At 47.6% G+C, this 22,512-nt stretch overlaps 2 protein-coding genes across 4 annotated transcripts; one reads left to right on the forward strand and one right to left on the reverse strand.

Annotated features, from left to right (window-relative positions):
- Nucleotides 1–2,380: 2,380 nt before the first annotated feature.
- On the reverse strand, nt 2,381–11,077 carry TRIM10 (tripartite motif containing 10). Of its 2 annotated transcripts, none has more exons than XM_070244363.1 (8): nt 10,804–11,077; nt 9,958–10,447; nt 8,609–8,704; nt 7,784–8,014; nt 7,013–7,035; nt 6,556–6,671; nt 5,315–5,347; nt 2,381–4,130 (listed from the first exon to the last, which is right to left on the reverse strand). In XM_070244363.1, exons 2-8 carry the CDS (start codon nt 10,384–10,386, stop codon nt 3,613–3,615), a joined length of 1,446 nt encoding a protein of 481 aa, XP_070100464.1. In that variant the 5' UTR covers nt 10,387–10,447; nt 10,804–11,077; the 3' UTR covers nt 2,381–3,612. The 2 variants fall into 2 exon arrangements, with proteins under 2 accessions (XP_070100464.1, XP_014589780.2); XM_014734294.3 differs by lacking the exon at nt 10,804–11,077 and adding an exon at nt 10,594–10,730.
- A 1,380-nt stretch (nt 11,078–12,457) lies between these two features.
- On the forward strand, nt 12,458–20,657 carry TRIM15 (tripartite motif containing 15). 2 transcript variants are annotated; one of them, XM_070244364.1, is made up of 8 exons: nt 12,458–12,560; nt 12,738–13,169; nt 14,603–14,698; nt 15,774–16,004; nt 16,747–16,769; nt 18,239–18,354; nt 18,696–18,728; nt 19,583–20,657. In XM_070244364.1, the coding sequence occupies exons 2-8, from the start codon at nt 12,801–12,803 to the stop codon at nt 20,089–20,091; spliced, it is 1,377 nt and encodes a 458-aa protein (XP_070100465.1). In that variant the 5' UTR covers nt 12,458–12,560; nt 12,738–12,800; the 3' UTR covers nt 20,092–20,657. The 2 variants fall into 2 exon arrangements, with proteins under 2 accessions (XP_070100465.1, XP_023480362.1); XM_023624594.2 differs by having other exon boundaries at nt 12,503–13,169.
- The last annotated feature ends 1,855 nt before the right edge of the window (nt 20,658–22,512 follow it).

Below are 22,512 nucleotides of genomic sequence, written 5' to 3' on the forward strand. Positions count from 1 at the left end.
CATCTGAATTCAAATGTGTTATTACTGTCTAATGTGTAATGTGTGTTATTGCTGTGCTGTTTACTCTTTGCTAACTTGGGACCAGTTACTCAACCTCCACATGTCTCAGTTCTCTCATGCATAAAATAGGGCTATAATAATACCCCCCCATATAAATATGTTATTTATATTATTATAATATAATAATAGTACCCCCTCATAGGGTTGCTGTGAGGATTAAATGAGTTTATATATAAAATATTTATTATAGTGACTGGCCAAAATGAACTCTATATGTGTTTGTTATTATTATTAACCTTTTCTTTTGGTGAGGAAGATTGACCAAAGCTAACATCTGTGCCAATCTTCCTCTATTTTTTGTATGTGGGATGCCTCCACAGCACGGCCTGAAGAGCAGTGCTAGGTCTGTACCCAGGATCCGAGCCCACGAAACCCGGGCTGCTGAAGCAGAGAATATGAACTTAACCCTTACACCACCGGGCTGGCCCATAATTATTAACATTTTAAAAATCTCTGGTTCTTCCTTTGGGATTTGGTTATGTCACCCCACCGCTCCTGTCACCCCCACCACAGCTTCCCATGAGGCCTAGCAAATGGTGGAAAATCCCATTTTCCATATTCACATGTCTGTTCTTATAAAAAACTTTCCTGTTATTTGAACTAACTTGAGTGAGTCTCCATTCTTTGTAATAGAAAGAGCTGTGACAGTGTAAGCTGTGAAAATGTAAGCTGTGAAAAAATATGGATGTCACTACAAGTATGCACTGCTCCTTTGGAGTCTCGGAGAGGGCGATTGGAAGCTTGGGACCTCCTGAATTTAGTGCTTCTCTGGAGGCGGGAACCCTGAATCCAGACTCTGTGAAAAGCAGAGCATGGAGCTTCATCGAGCTGCCTTATCTTGAAGTCATAATGTTTTAGGATCCACCTGTTCCCTCTGTGCTCACTCCACCCTCTAAAACAAGTAAACCTCAAATACAATTACTCCAGGAGAGAAGCAGGTGCTGACAGGCCAAGCGGAGTATTTTCACTCACTAGCAGTTTTATTTCTCAGTGTAAGAAATAGAAATTGTCTTTCTGAATCCAAGTCAGTTGTGGAGAGTGTGGCCGGCATTAAAATATTCACCAGGATCCACCTGGGCACCTATTTCTGAACAAGGCAGTGTAGTAGAGCGGTTAAGAGCTCTTGAGACGGACATGAATTAAAATCCTGGCTGTGGGGCTGGCTCCGCAGCTGAGTGGTTAAGTTCTTGCTCTCCGCTGCGGCGGCCCAGGGTTCAGATCCTGGGCGAGGACATGGCACCGCTCGTCAGGCCACGTTGAGGCAGCGTCCCATATCCCACAACTAGAAGGACACGCAACTAAGATATACAACTATGTACCGGGGGGGCTTGGGAAATAAAGCAGAAAAAAAAAAAAAAGATTGGCAACAGTTGTTAGCCCAGGTGCCAATCCTTAAAAAAAAAAAAAAATCATTGCTGTATGATCTTGGCTGGGCAAATAACCAAAACTCACCAGGCTTCAGCTTTCTTCACTTAACAGTGAAGAAAAGTGGGGATAGTAAAAGGAGCTACCTCATCAGTTGCCACGATTAAGTGACATAATGTGTGTTCAGCCCTCCAGCAGGCCAGGATCTTCAAACATATTTAACCTAGAGGCTAATGGTCATTTTTAAAGACCCAGCCCAAACCAATAAAAATAAATAGAAGAATGCAATCCACTTTTTGGTGGAATCCCAGGTTTGGGGGCCTTGGATATGTTTTACCATTATATAGAGAATTTGCATCTATTTTTCTTGAATATACATTTTTGTAGGAAATGCTGAACACTCCCAGAGAAAGCAATTCAGCCCCCCTCCAATCCCTGGCTCCTAACCTCCACGTCTTTTCTACCTGCTGAGCTGAGATGAGCAACAGAAGTTCTTGGGTGACTTCTAAGCCTGTGCCGGCTCCCTTTGAAACTGCCCGCTGGATGGTTCACTCCTCCTGGGGCCCCAGTGGGGAGATGATAGAAACATTTTAGTTTATGTCTGAGTAGAGTAAACAGAGACAATGTTAAAGAGATTGTCAGTGAAGGATATGTTTAAGCAGAATAAATGACAACACCAACAAGAACTAGAAAACAAAAGGTGCTGAGACGATACTTTTATTGTGCATAGGATTTAAAACTCCCCCTGGGGATGACTGATAATCATTTTCCAAATTCTAGGCAGTCATGTGTTAGTGCTTGTACCTCTCCCAGAATCAGCACCAGGCACAGGGATTTCTGGCATCATCAGTACTCAGCTTCTTCACACCACGTGGTCACAGACTCCCCCAATACCACCTGGCTTCCTGTCTCTCCTAGAGCTCTCCACCCCAAATCCACACATCTTCTCCAAATCCCTAACTGTCTCTCTTTTTCCACCTCATCTCTCAGATGTCACTTCTTGTCCAGCCCTAGAGCAGTCTCAACTCTTTGGGCTAAAGGTCACGGGTCATCCAGTTTATCCCCCTGCCTCCACCTGGGATCCTTTTGCCTCATACAAGGGTTAAGACGGTGCTGTTCTGGCTCACACAGCTGAGCTATTTGAGACTCATTCCTTTCCACCATCTAATTCTTTTCATCTCATTATTTGACTGATGGCGATCAACAGATCAGGAAGAGGATTTTCCCCAGAAGTTGAGTGTGGTCCTTGGGTTGTGGTTTATGGCCATGCCTCCCTGGTCCCCTCCCACCAATTCCCATCTTCATCTTGGCCAGAAGGACACTACCAGGAGGAGGGAAGCATTGAGTGGTGTCAGGGGTGGGGGTGGCCCCATCTGCTCATGAGGATAGTGGAGATGACCCAGTGTCTCTTGAGTCATGGATCATCCAGCCAGTTCTCTGCCATCCCTCTTCCCTGAGATTCTTCTTCCCCTCCTTTCCTCATTCACGATATTCATCTTTTAGACTCACTCTTTGCAGAAAGCCATCCTGACTCACCCACTGACATCCAAGAAGGGTTATACTCCCTCCTCTGGCTTCCCTAACCCCAAGGTCAGATCTCTATCACAGCACCCATCACATGGTACTGTGATTTCCTCTTTATGTCTCTGTCTCTTCCCATGAGCTCCTTCAGATATGGGACAATTTTTAAAAATTTTTATTTTCATATCACCAGTGGCTACCATACTGCTTGGTTTATAATTAACACACAATAAATGTTTCTTGAGGATGTGAGTAAATTAACCCTAATATTTTTGGAAGAAAACAAGATGAAGAGAGATGAGATGCCTTGCTTAAGATCACACAATTGGTTGGTTACAGGGCTGGGTTTAGAATCCAGGTCTTCTGGCTCCAAATCCAGTATTCCCTCCTCTGCACAGCTACTTCTGTGCCTAGTGGGGATGGTGATGAGGAGGTCTGGCAGTGGTCTGAGTCCCCAGATACGCTGAGCATCCACTGGGCATGGAGGAAAGGGCTTCGTCAGCAGATTGAAGGTCATCTCATCTTGTCCCTTGCCAAAGTTCTGACTCATTATGTCATCTAAAGCAGCAATTTCTGTGCCAAGTCTTCCAGGTGATGCAGCCAGGGGTCAAGTCCATAAGGTCCTCTCTTTGAGACTTCTACTTAGAGGAGGGTAATTGCACCCTCTCAGGAGCTCAGAGAGAAACTAGACCCTCGGCCCCAGAGCCCAAAGAAGGGGAAGACCTTCTGGGTGAAGGAGGCAGTGAAAGTATAGATGGGCGTGTGAGTGACAGCATTGGCAAAAGTTACCCAGCCCACCTCATAGTCGATAGACACCCGCACCTTCTGGGGCTGCTCCTCCAGGGCCAGCCGTGTAGGGAAGGATCCCAGGGCTGAGACAAAGCCCCAAGCCAGTCTCAGGGCCCACACCCCCTCCTCCGGCCGCAGCCGAAGCTCGCCCTTCCGCTGCATGTCCTCGCTGACGACACCCACGGTGCAGCTGCCCCCGTGGACCAAGTCTACATTCACCACCCAGGTGTGTCTCCCTCCTGTAAAGCCACTGCTGGCCAGGACACAGGTGGCCCGGTCAAAACGCTGGGGGTTGTCTGGTGAGTTCTGCCATTTGTAGGAAAACCGAGCCTGCTTGTGGTCCTCAGATAAGAGGAGCTTGGGGTGGGAAGTCTGGGGGTCTAGAGAGATGTGAGCTGTGGGGAAAACCAAAAGCAACACAGATGTCAACAGACATGTTATCACCTTCAAGAAAGGCCTAAAAATCCCCCTTGGCATCCACCAGTTAGTGTTATTATCAACAATGTGTATAGTGCCTACACGCACCAGCAGCATGGTTATCACCTGGGAATGTGTTAGAACTAGACCCTCAGGCTTCACCCCAGACCACCTGAGATGGAATCTGCATCTTACCAAGATCCACAGGTGATTGGTGCGCATGTTAAAGCCCGAGAAGCATGCCTCCGAGGATGCGAGGATGCGCCAGCTGGATATCCACGCTCTCGTCTGGCTCTGTGCGGTCCTCTGGAAAGCAGTTCTGCTCCCTGCAAACTAGTTGACTCCCAAAGCTGTGCGTGCCTGCTCTGATCTCCTCCTGCTGCTGACACATCACCTCCTCCCCCTCCTGTATCTCCTATCTTGGAGGGTGGAGACAGTCTCCCCTCAGTCCTAACTTCATGATTCCTCCCTGGGCACTTATGACTCATTCACAGTCTTTGCTCCTGGCAAGCTCTCGGGCTCACTCGCAGGTTATTCATTCTGCCTCAGCAATTCTAAAATCATCAGAGTCAGAGAACCACTTTTTAACATCAAAAACTTCTGCAGACCCCTGCATAGTTACTTTTAGTATCCATAAATTGAGACAAATTCATAAATTCAGATACGTCCATGGGTTAGAGTCCCTTCCAATAAACAACTCTATGACTTCCCAAGGTCTTTGGCTGACAGACTGGAACAACAGCCTTGAGTGGGCTCCATTCTGTTCATTCCTTTCTCACCCAGAGGCTGCCCTCCTCCTAACACTCACCTAGGAAACAACACCTGAGAAGGAGTACAGGTTCCCAATGGTTCTAAGAATGCTATTCCAAACACAGATCAAAGTTCCCCTCCTCCAGGAAGCCTTTCTTGATAGACCTTGTCCCATTCTGATTTAATCTTTCTATCCCCTCATCATGAGCAGATCAGAACATGAGCTTCATGCCAGGTATGTGATATGTGTGTGCACCTGTCCTTTCTTCATGGTTCTCCTACACGCTTTATAAAGGCAGTGACGTGTGTGTGTGTGTGTGTGTGACAATATATTTGCAGAACTCTGCAAAGCTATCTGTCCTTTTCAATTTTAGATTCCTCATTCCCTCCCATCCTGACGTAGGCTGCTTACCTGGCTCATAGTCCAACTCAAAGCAGAGTGTTTCTGTAAAGAGGAAATAAAAAACAATGAGATTTCTTTAGTCTCACAAAACCGTAGAGCATTTAATGATGAGGAAACAGGCCTAGAGAAGGGAAGGGACAAAGAGAAGAATGGAAGCCAGAACCCTCTCGACCAGTGGTTCTAAACTTGAGCTTGCACCAGAGTCCCCTGGAGCAGTTGCTAAAACACTTGTGTTTCTGATTCAGGCGGCCTGGGGTGGGGCTGAGAATCTGCGTTTCTAACAAGTTCCCAGGGGATGACGCTGCTGGCCAGGAGCCCCACTTTAAGACCCACTGCCCTAGCTCTGAGCGGCAGGGACCACGTCTGCCTTGCTCGCCTCTATATCCTCAGTGCCTCGCACACAGCCCAGGACATAGTCAATGTTCAAGAAACATCCACTTAATGAATGGATAACTGGGTTAATTTATTTCTCATTCTGCTTAGAAACAATTTTTTGGATAGTCAAAAGTCAGCCTTTGATTAGGGTAAAGTTTCCTCACTGCCAGGCCACTGGGAGTACTTGCAGGAAGTGGACTCATGCAGAAAGCTCTTCTAGGGTGACATTTTTGTGGGTGGGTCATCTAGAAATAGGTGGCATAGGTGGCATCACTCATGATGTCATATGTGAGGGGGGTGTTGGCAGAGAGCCACATTCATGACTCTCATTTCAAAGCCTCCAAACCCTATCCTACCACCACTCCCTGTTTCAGAAAAGGGGGGCATTGTCACCACAGGAGCAGTTCAATTGTGAGAACCAGACTAATGGGGGAAAGTGAGAGAAAAGAGGAAGGAGGAAAGTCAGTCACCACAGGGCAAAGAGAAGTACTGTTGCTGGTTATTAATTAACAATATTCATCATCAAAAACTTATCATGTATTAAAAATGCCTCTGTGGATTTTTTAAATTATTGAGAATGACAGATTTCGTTAATCATTATCTTTTCTACTGCTTAATGCCAATTGATCAGATTTATTTGTTTACTTATTTTTCAAATCAGCTAAGTTTTTTCCAGAAGTCTTAACATTTATTATCTCTCTTCATTGTCACATCATCCTGATAAGTAGATTTTACAAAGATCTTCACATAAGGAAACCAAATCACAGGAAGGGTACAGCCTTGCCAAAAGTCACACGAGCATCAGGCAGCCTAGCATGGAGGCCATTCCTAAACCCAGGCTTCAGGGCCACCTGTGCCCTGTGGGGTCCTCTTACCTAGGAACGTCTTCATCTCCCTCTGCAGTGGAAGGGCCTGCTGGGGGAAGTCCCGAATCCTCTGGCCCAGTTCAGGGGACACAGCCTCTGGTTTCCGGCACTTTCTGGTTTCAGATCTAGGGACACAGAAATGGCGGGGTCTGGAAATTATCTGCCTTAGCAATGCCTCCAGACTCAGCCAGCTGCCTTCTTCTCACTGGACATGGAGATGCTAGTTCCCACAGGCACACAGGCCTCCTCTAGGGTGGACCCCACTGCCCACTCCTGGGCAATGCTATGCAGGGATGTGTGTCTATGGCTGTATGTGGGAATGCATTTGAGCATGAGCAAGTTTACACGTGAATTTTTATCCTTAATAAAGTGAGAATGTTGTATACTTTCATGGCAGTAACTAGGCATGTCGTGCATGTACATATATGTAAGAAGGAAAAGAGAAGAGAAAAACTGTACCGCTTACCTTATTAGAGTGCTTCTGATATCCTAGGAGAAGGGGAGAGAGAGAGCGGGGATTCAGTCTCCACCCTCCCCCTTCCCCTTTTCTTATAACTAGAAAGACAAAATACCATATTAATAGCCCTGGACAGAAAAAGGACCAGATCCTACAGTCACAGAGTTTTAGGGTTTACGAGGTTTCAAGGACCATGGAGCCCAACCTCTTTATTTTTTAGACTCAGATGTGAAGTGACCTGCTCCTGCTAGCTGGAGGCAAAGGCAAGTCCCATCCCACGGTCTCCTGTTTCTCAGCCCTGACTGTGTTCCCCTAAATCGTGTAGCCTTTCTGATGCCTTGTTGGGACCCCAATATCTCTCTTCCAGTGTGAGGAAGTGAAATAGACCAGGAAGAGCTTCCTGACTGGTGGGTCAGTCAGGATACAGAGAATAGCTCGCCTTGGAAATAGCACCTGACATTTGTTTACATAGTACATGATGCTTTTCAAAGTGCTACTTTCACTCCCATCTTACTGTTGGATCCCCACAAAATCCCCGTGAGGAAGATAAGGAAAGCATCTTCCCTATTTGATGGATAGTGGGATGGAGAGACCGAGACCAGGGAGCAAAGTCACCAGGGCATTCTTGACGAAGCAAAGACGAGAATTCAGAACTTCTGGTCCTGTGACCCAGCTTCTATCTGGGATACGGAGATGTGTGGGTGAAGGAGACATGGCTTAGACAAGGTAAAGATGCAGCAAATATAGGCGAGCACAGGTGGGGAGGGGCTCAGGCCTCACCGTCAGGAGCTCCCTTGCCGGCCTCTCTTTCTTCTCCTCTAGTTCTGCGATCAGGGCGCTAAATCGGCAGATCTCCTCAGTGATCAGGACATCAAACTCATCCCGTTGCTTCAAGATGTCCTCATCCAGCCTCTCCAGCTGGGCCAAGAGAATGTTCTGCTGTTCCTCCAGGAACTGGCTCAGATGCGCAAACTCGGAAATCACTTTTTGTCTCTTGGTGGCCACCTGAGTCTGAGGGGGCAGGAGGAAGTTATTCCTCCTTCTCCTCCTCCTCCTCTTCCTCTTCCCTCTTTTTCCTTCGTTCACTCCCATCTCCCTCCTGGCCCAGATCTTCCAAGGTCTGGTGGTAAAATCAGAGGCCCCCGCCCTGCCTTGGGTCCCCAGACAGACTTGGAACTGTAGGAAGGTTTCCTTTCCACCTGCCACACTGTTTCTGGGAGCTAGACCACCCAGCCTTGCCTCAGCATCTTCTGCTGGAGCTTCTAAAAGGGTGGGGCTCAGAGGGGGTATAGAGGATATGGTGGGGACACACTACCTCGTGCCTTTTACAAAATGCATACCACGTGCACAGCACTAAGCTACGTGACAGACACGGTCTCATTCAATCCTCACAGAAATTCAGTGAGGTAGTGACAATTTTTAATCTCCACTTTACAGATAAATAAACTGAGGATACAGAATTGTTTGAGGTCATAAATCTAGTGAGCGTCAGAGTCAGGATTCGAACTCAGAATGACCTCACAGGCCTATATGCTATGTTGCCTCTGTTTCAGGGAGGCCCTGGACCTGAGGAAGAGGGTGCCCAGGGAAGGGATGATGACTTACCAGGAGGACTTGTATCCTTTCATTTTCTCTTGACTGGATTCCCTGAATCTCCTCTCTCTCTTTTCTTAGACACTCAAGACACTTCTGTATTTGTTTCTGGAGAGAAGGAGCATAAAAAGAGCACATAGTGTAGAAGAAGCATAAAATATTTAAGATGGAAACAATGATTTGTTAAGAGGTGGCCAACCCTCATCCAACACTCTGCCTCCAGGAATGGAATGACACAAGGGAAGACGTCATTCTCCTGCTGACAATGCCTGTGTCTTAACTGCCCTTGATAGCTTACTCTCTTTAGGTCTTGTTCCTTTGCTTTGTCCTCCAAGAATTCTGATCAGGGCTTTCCCCTTCTATCCTATGCCATCTCAGGCCGTGACTTGGTGTTCCCACTGGAGCCTTCTTTTCTTCAGGTTAAACACCCTAATTTATTTTGCCTTTGGTAAGTGATATTTGGGATCTGTCCTGAGCTTGAGATGCCGTTGTTTGAAATTATTCCTTGTTTGAAATATTATGCGTCCCAAAGGGAACACATCCCAACAACCTTCCTTTGTGAATGGAATCAATTTTCCATGTATGATTCTAGCGGGGGAGAAGAAACTTGGATAACGCAAAGGTAATCACTGAATTGTTTTAAAAGTTGCTTGCTCTAGAATAGAGTTAGGAACAGGTATACACATGTAAATGTCCATTTAGGTACTTTCCAAAATACATTTGGAACTCTCACCATCAAATGCTAATTAACTAATTGACATATACACATAGACACCCACTTGTATAAAACACAATACGTAAACAACTAAAACCAACACACACTCATTTAATGACACACAAAATTACACACCATATAAATCTACTCAATCTGCTTATATGTAAACACTAATTTATTCACAAACATGAGCATTCAAACAATTATATTTACACTTCAAATAGTCCGCCTCCAAAGCTCCCCCAAAGGTCCCAGTGCATCCCAGCACATGCTGGTAAACGCACAAACATTAATACATATACACACCACTTGAGCAATCATTCTCTCAAATACAAACTCAGACCTCCTCAGATAGACCTGACTGATCCACTACACAGACACGTACACTCATGTTGGTCTCTCATTCATTCAACAGGTATTTATTGAGTTCCTATTATGCATTGGCTATAAGTAAACAACACAGAACATGCTTAAAACACAAACATATAATCTTTCACGCCTGGCTCTGTTGCCTGGGTGATGATAGACGTAGGGAGATAAAATTTCGCTTCAGAGTGGCCCAAATCATCCACAACTCTGCTCTGATTCTTTTAGTTCAGTTTGATCCCAGACCTTCCCTGGGAAGCCCCCATTTCCCCTTTCCTACCCTGTAGGGACTCGCTGCATCCTCCAGGAAGCGCACGGTGTGGGCTTGGTGCTCCTGGGCCTCCCGGCACACCACACAGAGCTGCATCTCATCATCCTCACAGAAGAAGTAGACTTTCTCCCCATGTTCCCGGCAGACATCCTCCTCTCCTGAGCCTGGCAAGGACACCAGCTTGAGGCGCTCGATGTTCTCTACCACACTGGCCAGCTGCCAGTTGGGCCGGAAGCTCCCTGGGCAGAAAGGCTCCTTGCAGAGGGGGCAGGTGGGGGGCTCCTCAGAGTCTGGAACAGGGATCTCGAGGTAGCGGGTGAGGCAGCTGCGGCAGAAGTTGTGGCCACAGTCGATGGTGATCGGCTCCCTCAGGGTGCCTTGGCAGATGGGGCAGTTGACCTCGTCTGCCAGGCTAATCACAGAGGCGGCCGAGGCCATGGTGCTGCTGTGCCTGTGGCCTCTTCAAGGTCACCTCGTCTGCTCGGCTGAGGGGAAAGGGCTGGAAGAACAGTGAAGACACACATCACACACTCACACACCTACATGTGCACACAGCTGGACACAGACACATCTTAAATATGTACCAACACCCTCATTGTCACACACACACACTCACACACGCATGCACAAGGGCAAGGCACCCACTTGCATCTCTGGTAGACAAAGTTCTGCTGTTCTCCTCCCAAAGGAACAGACACACACCCTCGAACAGCAGAGATGGAGAAATAGCAGAGGAGGAGGAGGAAGGGGACGAAGAAGGGTCACAGCATTCCAGAGATGACCTCAGCTACTCTTCCCATCGGTGCCCATGACCTGGGGTTCACCGTTCCTTCCAGTCCCTCCAGAGACACTCACAGTAGAAGGCTAGTGCTGGTATCTTAACCATCCACAGTTGAAAGAGGTTGTTCTTCTTTCGGGGACAGGAGGAAGACTGGGTCACAGAGCAGTGATGCCACTCAGCCTCCCTGCACCGTGACCAGCTGTCTTCAGGGAGATTGGAGGTATCAGCCAGCCCAGGGGAGTGTGGGGACCCAGATAAGGTCGTTGTGCCCCGGGGACATGGCACAGGAAACTTCACTTGATGCCCCAACTGGCCTGCCAAAGGCTTCCAAAGAGGCTGGAATATACTCTGTGTGGGGGAGGAGAAAGAAAAATAGCAACAGCTCGCCCTTATTTATGATGACTATATTCCTCACGCTGATGTAAGCAACTTAAACATACGATCTTATTTATTCCTCCTGTCTGCTGTATAGTGTCGTTGCTACTAGGAAATTAGCTGGCCTCAGCCCGGTTATTTAGCTTGCCCAAAGCACACAGGTAGGAAGGTGGGTGGCCACAATTTGCACTCAGATCTGTGTGTCTCAGAGCTGTGCTGTCCCAGAGAAACACAATGTAAGCCACGTATGCAGTTTAAAATTTCCTAGTAGCCATATTTTAAAAAGTAAAAAGTGAAATCAATTTTAATATTTCATTTAGCCCCAAAGATTATCATTTCAACATGCAAATGGTATAAAAAATTAGTAATGAGATAGTTTATATTCTTTTTCATTGGTGCTAAGTCTTTGAAATCTGGGGTGTATTTTACACAGGCAGCACATCTCAGTTGGGACCGGCCACATCTCAAGGCTCCGCAGCCACATGTGGCTGGAGACTCCTGTGTTGGACAGCGCAGCCCCAGACGCTGCACTCTTGGTGCGGGGGCGGGGGGGCAGGTAGGATGGGAAGAGAAGGTGACGGACAAAATAGCTGAAGTGAAAAGAGAATGAAATAGGGTGTGGGGCTGATCATTCAGTGGGAGAATGGGAGTGTCTCCTTGCTTTTTAACTACAGACGGAGGTAAGTGGATGAGGTACCATGGCCGTTTGATCATTGTCTTGGCTTGGAGTTCGGGAAGAGCACAGGCTGGAAGCTGGCAGCCTTGGATGGACCCAAACGTTGCTGCTTTCTAGTTCTCTGACATGAGCAAGTCACTTCACCTTTCAGTTTACGTTTCTTTCTCTGTAAAATGGAAGTGATCATTCCTGCCCCAAAGGCTGTTATCAGATTTCATGTAGTAATACGAAAACACTAAGCCTTAGGTAAATATGGTTGAATCTGTTTATCTTCTTGACTAACTGAGTTTTCTAAATTTTGTTTATCAACATGATCATTTGAGTTATGGACAACATTACCCAAGCCCAAATGGGGACACTGGCACTCAGGGGTAGTGGGAGTTCAGAGCTTAGGAGACACCAGCCTGGGCAAATGGAGTGAGGCAAGGAAAGGAGGGCAGAGGGGGGGACCTTGTGAGCAATCATCCCACGGTGGACCTGCAGTGTCTGAACAGAGTCTCCCGGAAGTCAGTCAGCTACCACTCCGGCCTGGACTTTGCCGCTGTGGGCACACCTCAAATCCAGAAGTTTATGGCTCCCACCTGCTCGAGTGAACAGGAAGCTGCATCTCCTACCCACTTCTCCCCCACCCCACTGAGGTCAAGGGAGGGATTCCAGGAAACCCTATCTTCCTGTGACCTCACGGCATGCTCTGCTCCCCACCCCAGGGACCGGAAGGAGGCAGAAGGAGGCAGAAGGAGTGGAGAACAGGCTGACAGAGCCACTACTGGGAAATGCTGGGTAATTTGAGATGCCCTGGAGTTTGGACCTGCTCAACTGATGGGTGGTGGCCAGGGTTCTGGGGACGCACAAGAGGTGGAGCCAGGTGGCTTCCCTGTCCTGACGTTCCTGCCTTCCTGTCTCTTCACCTCCTATTTCTTTCCTTCTGTGACTCATGTAAAAGTGACTCAATTTCAGGGAAAGACAATTCGTGTGGCCTGAGACAGAGGCCTGAGTGGACGGGCTGGGGAAGGCACCGTGATGCCCTCAACCCCCGCTCACGAGGGGGCCTCCTGTCCTGCCTGCAAGGGGTCCCTGGAGCATTCAGTGACCGCCACCTGTGGACACACCTTCTGCTGGCTGTGCCTCGCCCTGCTCTCCCAGATGGGGGCCCAGCCCTCCAGCAGGGTCCTGCTCTGTCCCCTCTGCAAGGAGAAGGAGCAGACAGAGACTCTCATGGCCCCGGTGCCCCTGGGCCCTCTGGGGGAAACTTACTGTGAGGAGCACGGTGAGAAGATTTACTTCTTCTGTGAGAACGATGCTGAGTTACTCTGTGTGTTCTGCCGTGAGGGTCCCTCCCACCAGTCCCACAGCGTGGGCTTCCTCGATGAGGCCATTCAGCCCTACCGGGTAAGAAGCTTGGCTGTAGCTTGGACACGTTGGGGTGGGATAATGTCCTGTCCTGGTGAAGGGAGGGGGTGGGGATCTAGATGAAGGGCCACAGCTCCCACATCAGGGAACCCCAAGGCTGTAGGGACACTGGGGACAGCCCCAGACTGAGGGAGACATGGTTCCACTAAGCTGTGTGGTCACTTACAGTCTTAGGGGAACGCCAGCTCCAGCCGTCAGGGGACCCCGCAGTGATGGAGCACAAAGAATTATAGCCATGGCCTCATTGCCTGAGGAAGGATAGAGAGCCCTGGGTGAACTTGGTCTCCCGGGATCCGGACTGGATATGGGATTCCCCAAAGCCCTGACCACTGGGGCTCAGAGGGAGGAGGGCGACAAGAAGGGAAACTTGCAAGTGCTGCTCTTCTTTTTGAGAAAGCGAGGTGCGGCACAGCCCATCTGGTCTTTGGGACGTTACCCATTCCTGTCTGCTTCTCAGATCTCTCTCTTGCTTCCAGTCACCCGGTCTGGGAGTAGTTTCCTCAGAAGCATGTCTCAAGTCCTTATCTCTGTATTATTCCCACAGCCACTGCCAAATCCGGGCTCTCATCATCTGTCGCTCAGACTTTGCATGCTCTCTAGCACATTCCCTGTCTCCACTCTCACCTTTCCAACCACCCTCCAATCTGCTCCATTCTTCCAAAAATGCAAAGCCAATCATGATGCTGTCCTGCTCACTATCCTTCTCTGGATCCCTAGTGCCCAAAGAAAGCCTGATGTCCTTAGCAAGGATTTAAGGCTGTTTGCAGTCAGGATCTTGCCTTCCTGTCCAGTCTTATCTCTTAGCTGCCCTCCCCAAGGCACTATGTTTCCAGCCAGACTGACCTGTATAGACCTGATGTTTGCCGAATTGTTTTACTTTTTCCTGTTTCTAATACTTTTCACATGTAGATCCTGCCTCCTAGAATGCTGTCTTTCCCCCTGACCCTCTTTTTCTTTTTCACCTTTTTAACAATTTTTAAGTGTACAGTCAATTCAGGGGCATTAAGTACTCTCCTCCCCTGTCTTACTCAACTGGAAATTTATCTTTCAAGGCCAATGTAAATGTTTTCAGCTTTCTAAAATCTTCCTTTGGCCCTATAGCAGAATTGTGCCCCTCTGTGCTCCCATTTCACTGTGTGCCCACCTAGATTATTGCATTTGTCTATTTGTATTTTAATCACCCATGACCAACCCTTTCCCTAGATGGTGATCTCTTTAGGGACAAAAACTGTGTTTTTTCACCTTTGAATTCCTCGGCACTCAACAATGGGCCCAACAGGGTAGACAATTAATATCTGTGAGTTGAACTACGAATTAAGCCACCTCTTTGTGCCCAACATGGTAGACAATTAATATCTGTGAGTTGAATTATGAATTAAGCCACCTCTTTCTGCCCATTCTTCTCCCCACAGGATCGTCTCAGGAGCCGGCTGGAAGCTCTGAGCATGGAGAGAGATGAGATTGAGGAGATAAAGAGTCGGGAAGACCAGAAACTCCACGTGCTTCTGGTAAAGGCCGTGTCTTTGGCCGCCTTCTCCTGTGGAGGTTTTCTCAACAGATTCTGGGGAATTTTATTGTATGGTGTCTGTTGCCTGGCTGGAAAGAACTGGCAAAATGTTTTCCTTCTCCTCCCAGTCTTTGCACAAGGGCATTTGGGGCGAAGGTTGTGAAATTCAGAACATCAGAGCTGGAAGTGGTTCTGATATCTTCTAACCCACGATCCATCCTGTCAGCCATTTTTTTACAGAGCAGAAAATTGAGGTGCAGGAAAGTGATGCTCCCAAGGCCACACGGCAAAGCCCGAATTCGTGATGAAATGGCTAGAACCTGGGTCTCTTGATCCTTAGTCCATTGCTCTTCCCATTCCGGTCTGTCTGCCTGAAATCATTGCCTTCAGATGGGAAGCTTGGGGCCAGAAGGCGTATCTTAGTGTCTGCATTCTTGTCCTGACCACAAGGCTGACCTGAGGACAGTAGGCTAATGGTGTGGCTGCATTCAACTCCCTTCCATCTCTTTTTTTGTGCTAAAAGTTATCCAGGAGGAAATTTACAGTGTGGGAATTTCTGGTACCCTGACTAAGGAGATAGAGTTTTGGGACAGGAAGATCTCTCCAGCATCCCTCTACTTCCATCCGAGTGTGCCCTGTACATGGTGACCTCAGTGACTACGACCAATCCCACACACTCTTCCAATAAGTTGTGCTGACTCTAATCACAGCTTCTTTTCGCTTCAATTGCTCTCTAAGAAATGACCATAATCACCTCCACCTGACTCCAGGGAAGGTCTGGGAGGGTTAGGATAGTATCATAGATGTGGAAGGATGTCCGAAAAGTTCAACACGGCTCTAAGAGCATAATGTGGCATTATTATTAGAATCTCGAGGTAAGGGAAGAGCACAGCCCTGAACATTGATAAGTTTACCCTGAGACCTACCTACTTCTACCATAGTATTATTCGGGAGAATGAGTTTGAAACTAGTTATTCCCTATCTCTCTTAATCAACGGTAAGTACGTAGATGATCCTCCTGGAACCCAGCTTGGTGAGCTTCTCCCTAACCATGGCTATCTTTCTACCGCTCACAGACTCAGATTGAAAGCAAGAAGCAGCAGGTGGAAGCGGCTTTTGAGAGATTGCAGAAGGAGCTGGGGGAACAACAACGTCTCCTCCTGGCCAGGCTGAGGGAGCTGGAACAGCAGATCTGGAAGGAGAGGGACGAGTATGTCTCGAGGGTCTCTGAGGAGGTCGCCCGGCTTGGAGCCCAGGTCAAGGAGCTGGAGGAGAAGTGTCAGCAGCCAGCAAGTGAACTTCTACAAGTGAGAGACACCCCACCACCTCATGGGATAGGAGAGGGATTCTACAGGAAGGGGACACGGTGCTGGGGGCCGGACGATGCTGGAGAGAGGCAGGAGAGGGAGGCAGAGGTTATTTCGAATAGGAGGAACTGAGTGTTACAGGGTGCCTTTGGCCCAGAGAGGTTACAGAGATGCCAACTCAGAAAGGCTGGGTGACTTGCCCACACACTGTGGTCAGGTCAAGGGCTTTGAGTTTAAGCGCCGGCTCTTCCAGCTGTGTGACCTTGGTCAGTCTCGTAACCTCCCTAAATGTGAGATAATAATAGCACCTCTCTCATTAGGGTCGTTGCAAAGATTATAAGAAACAATTCATGCAAAATGCTTAGCATGGTCCCTGGCACACAGAAAGAACTCAATAAACGGTGCCTCGTGTGATTATCACTATATTATCCTGTTTCACATCAGGCCCAGCTGATAACTCAAGGCCTGGTCCTGCTCTCCGCCATCTCTTAATTACTGGAGGCAGAACACACCCCCAGGATAAAGCTGAGACAGAGAAACCAGCTCAAGGAAACTGACTAGAGAGTCCCCAGTTAGTAAGGAACCATGATGTAAAAGAACAGTTTGATGAGTAGGTAATTAAACAGTTCCAATCCCTGGAGGAAGAGACTTTTGAGCTGATATGTTAAGGTAGAAAGGATGTATAGAATCTCTGATGGGAAGGACGTGTGGAAACTAAGTGTGTGTTCTTTTACCTTTGTAGGATGTCAGAGTCAACCAGAGCAGGTAGGGTGCATGCCCCAGTCCCGCCTCCTTTACACTTTGAGTATACACTTTACACTCCTTTACACGTCTCGCCTCCTTTATAGTAGACATGGAGACTGAAGGGGGAGGGGCGCTCCCTCCCCCTCCCCCATAGATGGCCACACAGGAAAGCAAAAGCACTCTGAGGGACACACTGTCTCATTCACTCACACGTAAGTGGCCCAGACTTAAAAGTTTGGGTTCTAAAGGTTCATTTTTAAACTGATTGCTTGGTATCAGGGACACATTTTTTCCCTAAAAGTGAAGTTATAAATAATAATCATGTTTTTTAGGCTGATCTGGTAACATCTATTTAATCCCTGAAATTGTTAGTACTTGAGTCAGTATTTATCACCATTTAACATGTAATTCTAAGGGGGAATATTTTCTATAGAATATAATAAGCACGGAACCTGGGAAGACCAGCCTGTTCTTTTCTTTTTTTGGTGAGGAAGATTGGCCCTGAACTAACATCTGTGCCAATCTTCCTCTACTTTGTATATCGGACACCACCACAGCATGGCTTGATGAGTGGTGTGTAGGTCCGAGCCTGGTATTTAAACTCAAGAACCCCATGCCACCAAAGCAGAGCACATGAACTTAACCACTACTGGGCCAGCCCCGACCTGCCAGTTCTTTCAATCATTTTTCCCACTCAGCTCCTTGGTTTCCTTCAGAATTTTCAAATGCTACTGTTAAATGAGAGCCACCAGGAGCTGGAAGCATTGTAAATACATACTCCTTTCCTCTTTGCTGGAAGCATCAGCAGTCAGCTCTGGAATGAACAGAGACACAATGACTAGGGAGCATTTGTCACATGCTGTGTGCCCATGCATGTTAGGGGGCTGAACCCAGGCGTCCACAAATCAGGAAGTGTCTCTAAACATGATTTTCACAGAGCTTTAGATCTAGGAGGGTCTTGGAGGTCTTCTAGTCTGATGAAGAAGCTGAGACCTAGTGGGGGAAGGTCACACAGAGAATGACAAGCAAGGACTGAGCTGAAACTGGAATCAAGGGCTTTTTCACTGCAATATATGTTTTCTTTCATCTCATTTTTTTTCTTCCTCCCATTTCCTTTCCCCTTGTAATGAAGCACACAAATTAGAAAGAATAACTTAAGGCTGCTTTCAAATGGTACCATACTGCCTTCTAGAGGCTAACATGGATAATGATCTCTGCTCCTTTTGGCCTCCACAGGCCCAAACATTCTCTTAAAAGACCTGCCTTTAATTCTTGAGGAGTGCTTACCATTAGTTCCTCTTGGGTCTAACTGAAATGCCTCTTGCTTTAGTAGCTACACATTTCCAGCAAAGGTAAAGAGTTGATTCTTAATCTAATTATTCACCACAGATACCAGATTTTGTTAAGTCTGATTTTAGCCTCACTTGGTCTATATCACCAGAATACTATTTTTGGAATTTGGACCTAACTGGTTACCAACTTGTCTGCAGGGGTGAGATGAAGACTTTTGTGAGTCCAGAGGCCATTTCCCCAGAACTTATCAAGAAGATCCGCGATCTCCACAGGAAAATACTCACGCTCCCAGACATGATGAGGGCCTTCTCAGGTAAAGAGGAAGGGCAGCAGCTTTCCCATTCCCTTTAGTTGCCCTTCTGCCTGCCATCCATCTCCATCTTTCCCCCGCTTCCAAACCTGGCTCAAGACGCCTTCCCTCCCCTAAGCCTTCCCTTAGCGATCCCACTCTCAGGGGGCCTGTTCCCCAGAGCATCTCCTTCTCCCCCTGAGGACCGGCACTGGGCTGAGAGTCCAGGCATCTCTCTCATTGGACCATAGCAGAGGGCGGGACTTCTCCCGTCCCTGCCCTCACATTGCTCCCAGGACACGCTGCCCCTGGGGTTGCCTGCACGAAATAAGAAGTCACAGATCTTTCTCTTTTGCTTTCCTCAGAAAACTTGGTGCAGCATCTGGAAACAGATTCAGGTAAACAGCTGGGGGTTTCAGGAGCCGTTCTTTCATTCTTCCATGCGTGAATTCATCGATTCAAACCAAGCAACAGAGCGATTAAATATATGAATTCTGGAGCTTGATTGCTTGGGTGCTCTATTCTAGCTCTTGCTAGTTATGAGACACTGGAAAAGTTATGAAGCCTCTTTGTCCCACAGTTTCTTCCTCTATAAAATGGAGAATATAATAGTACCTACCGCACAAGCAGCTGTGAGGTAAATGAATTCAGAGTTCCTGCAAAAAGCTTAACTACCTGGCACACAGTAAGTGTTCAGTTAATGGTAGTTACTTGTACAGATATTATTTATTCAAAAATATTTATCAAGCCCTTGTTTTCTGCCCAGCATTGTGCTAGACTGTTTAGTGAGTTGAACAAATATTGTCTAATTTTTTTTTAAAACAGCATTTCCTCGTAAATTGGTGCTTAATTTAGAAAGTAGTTTCACAAGCATCACCTCATTTTGCTTCTCAAACAATGTGCGGAAAAATCACCTGAGGGATCTGGTTAAGGTCAAGTTCTGACGCAGTAGGTCTGCAATGGGGCCCAAGATTCCGCGCTTCTCACAAACTCCCAGGCAAAGAGGTTGCCGCTGGTCCCTGGACCGCACTTTGAGAAGCAAAGCCTTACAGCTCAGCACCATTTGCGGTCAGGTAGGAGAGCTGTCATCTCTGTCCTCAGGGAAAGGAAGGGAAACTGAGGTTCAGAGAAGCGGGCTAATGGCATGCTGCACGAGGCGGGTGCTCTTTCTGCCTCCCACGCACATTGCACGGGCTCTAAGGGCATTTTTGGTTGCTGCCAGCTGCTGATGTCCGCCCTTTCCTCTCTCTAGGGGTCGTTACTCTGGACCCTCAGACCGCCAGCCGGAGCCTGGTCCTCTCCGAGGACAGGAAGTCAGCGAGGTACACCCGGCAGAAGCAGAAGCTGCCCGACAGCCCTCTGCCCTTCGAGGGCCTCCCAGTGGTGCTGGGCTCGCGGGGCTTCTCCTTCGGGCGCCACCGCTGGCAGGTGGAGGTGCAGCTGGGAGACGGCGGCGGCTGCATGGTGGGGGTGGCCGGGGAGGAGGTGAGGAGGAAGGGTCTGAAAGCTGAGGAGGGCGTCTGGGCCGTGATCATCTCGCAGCAGCGGTGCTGGGCCAGCACCTCCCCGGGCACAGATCTGCAGCTGAGCGAGATCCCGCGCAGCGTGGGCGTCACCCTAGACTACGAGGCGGGGCGGGTGACCCTGCTGAACGCTGAGACCCAGGCGCCCATCTTCACCTTCACCGCCTCTTTCTCCGGCAAAGTCTTCCCTTTCTTCGCCGTCTGGAAAAAAGGTTCCTGCCTGACTTTGAAAGGCTGAGGTGGAGCGTCCGAAAGGCGGTGTAGCGGGGAAAGCAGCGCGCTGGGATCCAGCCCTGCCCCTGGCCAGCCCCGTGACCCCGGGGGATTTCTTGTGCGCTAGCGAAGTGGGAGGACGCCGGATGTCAGAGTATCCGTTCAGCTTTGTAATTGTTTTTACTTTATTTATCTTATGTCCTTCACTCCCCGACGCCCTGATCCTCCCCGTGACGCTTCGTCTTCTCTGTACCTCCCGGTGGAGAACCAGGGGCAGGCTAGGCTGTGCCTAGGGCATCAGCAAAGCTGGGGAGCCAGCGGATTTTTGGAAAAAAATAAAAATCTAAAATAATTTAAAAAGCTTCACAATAATTATGATGGGAAGAAACAGAACTTTGTTGGGCTTGCAGTAATTTATCCAGCTGATTGTTTTTATTTTGACATACACGTGGAGATGCTCCTGCCTTTGCAGGGTTTAGGGCCTCTTCCCCCAGCCCTGGGTGGACCCAGGTCCCCTTCCTTTCTGACACCCTTCAGGTCATTTATCTTTCTTGTAGAGAATGCCCTAATAAAATGTGCGACCCCACCAGACTTCTGCGTTTCATGTGTCTAATCAGTGCTGACGGGGCTGAAGGAAAGGCTGAAGCCAGTGGTCCCTGTGACCAAGACACAGTCCTGTCCCTTCTTTCACTCAGGACTTGCCTGATGGCAGTGGCGCCAAACGCCGTTGTCCAAAAAAACGAGGCTTGTGTTCAGGGCTAACTAACCTCTCAAATATTTATAATTATTACCATTGTTACGATTGGACACAGAAACAGACCACACATTAAAATAATTTTGCAAAGCAAGCTATGAATCTCTGTAAGGACGATGATTCCCACACCACCGCCACCCCCCTTTCTGATTCTAGCCCTCTCTCCTCTCATGTTTAACACTCACGTTCCCACCCTCCCGCCCCAACCCCTGAAGAAACCTACCTTTATCCCCAAACCAGGTTCCTCTGGTCTGAGATCACCTTCTTTATCATACGAGCCCTGCTCCTGAAGTGTGGGGTCAAACGTTTTAGAGAGCTTCTAAGTGCTTGTACCATATGTGAATTTCATTACAAAGTTCTATTACAAATCATTGTGATGTGAATAATTACTCCCAATATAACCAGGCAGGTAGACAGCCTTGTTATAAAAGAAGCCAGAGGATTAAGAGTTTCTTCTGTCTTCCCAGGTGACAGGCAGAACCACCCTGTGTCTAACCCAGAAAAAAATCAAATTGTTTTTACAGAAGTCGAAATATAATGATGTACACCTGAATTTTATATAATGTCATAAACCAATGTTACCTCAATTAAAAAAAATACGGCCCAGGCCAGCCCAGTGGCCTAGCGGTTCTCTTAGCATGCACCGTAGTGGTTAAGCAGTTCAGTTCTCATGCTCCGCTTCTGCGACCCGGGGTTTGCAGGTTCAGATCCCAGGGTGGACCTACACACGGCTCATCAAGCCGTGCTGTGGCAGCATCCCACATACAAAATGGAGGAAGATTGGCACAAATGTTAGTTAGCTCAGCGACAATCTTCCTCACCAAAAAAAAAATGTGTATATATATACTACCCATAAAAAAAATCAAGTTGTTTGGTAGTCAGCCAAGTAGTAGGAGTAGTATTGCCTAATGTTTATTATAAAAGTAGTTTATGCACATAGTTAAAAAAAGGTGCAAACATTTTCAAAGAGTCTAGGTGCAAAGCCTCTCTCTCCACCTCTCAACACTCCCTCTTATCACATCCCATACATGACCATTGGTATCAAATTTTGTATATCCTGCCAGTTTTATATACAAGTGTATTTAGCTTTTTTTTTGCACAAATGAGGCTATATCATAAATACCCGTTGCAACCCCCACCCCAAGGAAAAAGTATATGCAACATGTGCCCGTTGTAACATTGTCAAACATTACGAAATCAAAGTTTTTTTTTTCAAATATATACATCTTCCTTTGAAACTTATAATAAACCTGTGAAACACATAGGACTTATTTTGTTTTTCTCATTCTGTGGTTGAGAAAACTGGCACACAGTTAAATGAACTTGTCCGACAAGTTTCACAGCTGGTCTCTGTGATCTGCTGGAAGGAGGACCTACAGGTCCTGGTCCTCAGTCCCTCAGGGCCATGAACTTTAGACACTCAGACAAATCACAATGGGGCTTTCTTTCATTTCCTCTGCACAGAACTAGTGTTTTCGACAGGCAAAGCTTTTTTGGTTGAGTATAGGATTGAAAAAACAAATGAACAACTTATATTCTATTTCCAAGCCTCTTGTACTTCTAATTTTAGGGTGGACCAGGTAATTTAGGGGTGTGGACATGCACATTTGGAGGCCCTGGGCCAAAATTAAATTGCCCTGCATAGGAAAGAAAAGAGAAATTAGAAGCCCAAAGGGGAAGGTTTAGGAACAG

The sequence above is a fragment of the Equus caballus genome, chromosome 20 (genome assembly GCF_041296265.1).
Source record: "Equus caballus isolate H_3958 breed thoroughbred chromosome 20, TB-T2T, whole genome shotgun sequence".
NCBI classification, from domain to species: domain Eukaryota; kingdom Metazoa; phylum Chordata; class Mammalia; order Perissodactyla; family Equidae; genus Equus; species Equus caballus.

What these genes read in the sequence shown, in the direction of transcription:
- TRIM10 (XM_070244363.1), bottom strand. Translation starts at nt 10,386, where the DNA reads ATGGCCTCGGCCGCCTCTGTGATTAGCCTGGCAGACGAGGTCAACTGC. An exon ending in CGGCAAGGGAGCTCCTGACG is followed by an intron (nt 7,036 to 7,783) that starts GTGAGGCCTGAG and finishes CCCTTCTCCTAG; the next exon opens with GATATCAGAAGCACTCTAAT. An exon ending in GGAGATGAAGACGTTCCTAG is followed by an intron (nt 5,348 to 6,555) that starts GTAAGAGGACCC and finishes TCCTCTTTACAG; the next exon opens with AAACACTCTGCTTTGAGTTG.
- TRIM15 (XM_070244364.1), top strand. Translation starts at nt 12,801, where the DNA reads ATGCCCTCAACCCCCGCTCACGAGGGGGCCTCCTGTCCTGCCTGCAAG. An exon ending in AGGCCATTCAGCCCTACCGG is followed by an intron (nt 13,170 to 14,602) that starts GTAAGAAGCTTG and finishes TTCTCCCCACAG; the next exon opens with GATCGTCTCAGGAGCCGGCT. An exon ending in CATGATGAGGGCCTTCTCAG is followed by an intron (nt 18,355 to 18,695) that starts GTAAAGAGGAAG and finishes TGCTTTCCTCAG; the next exon opens with AAAACTTGGTGCAGCATCTG.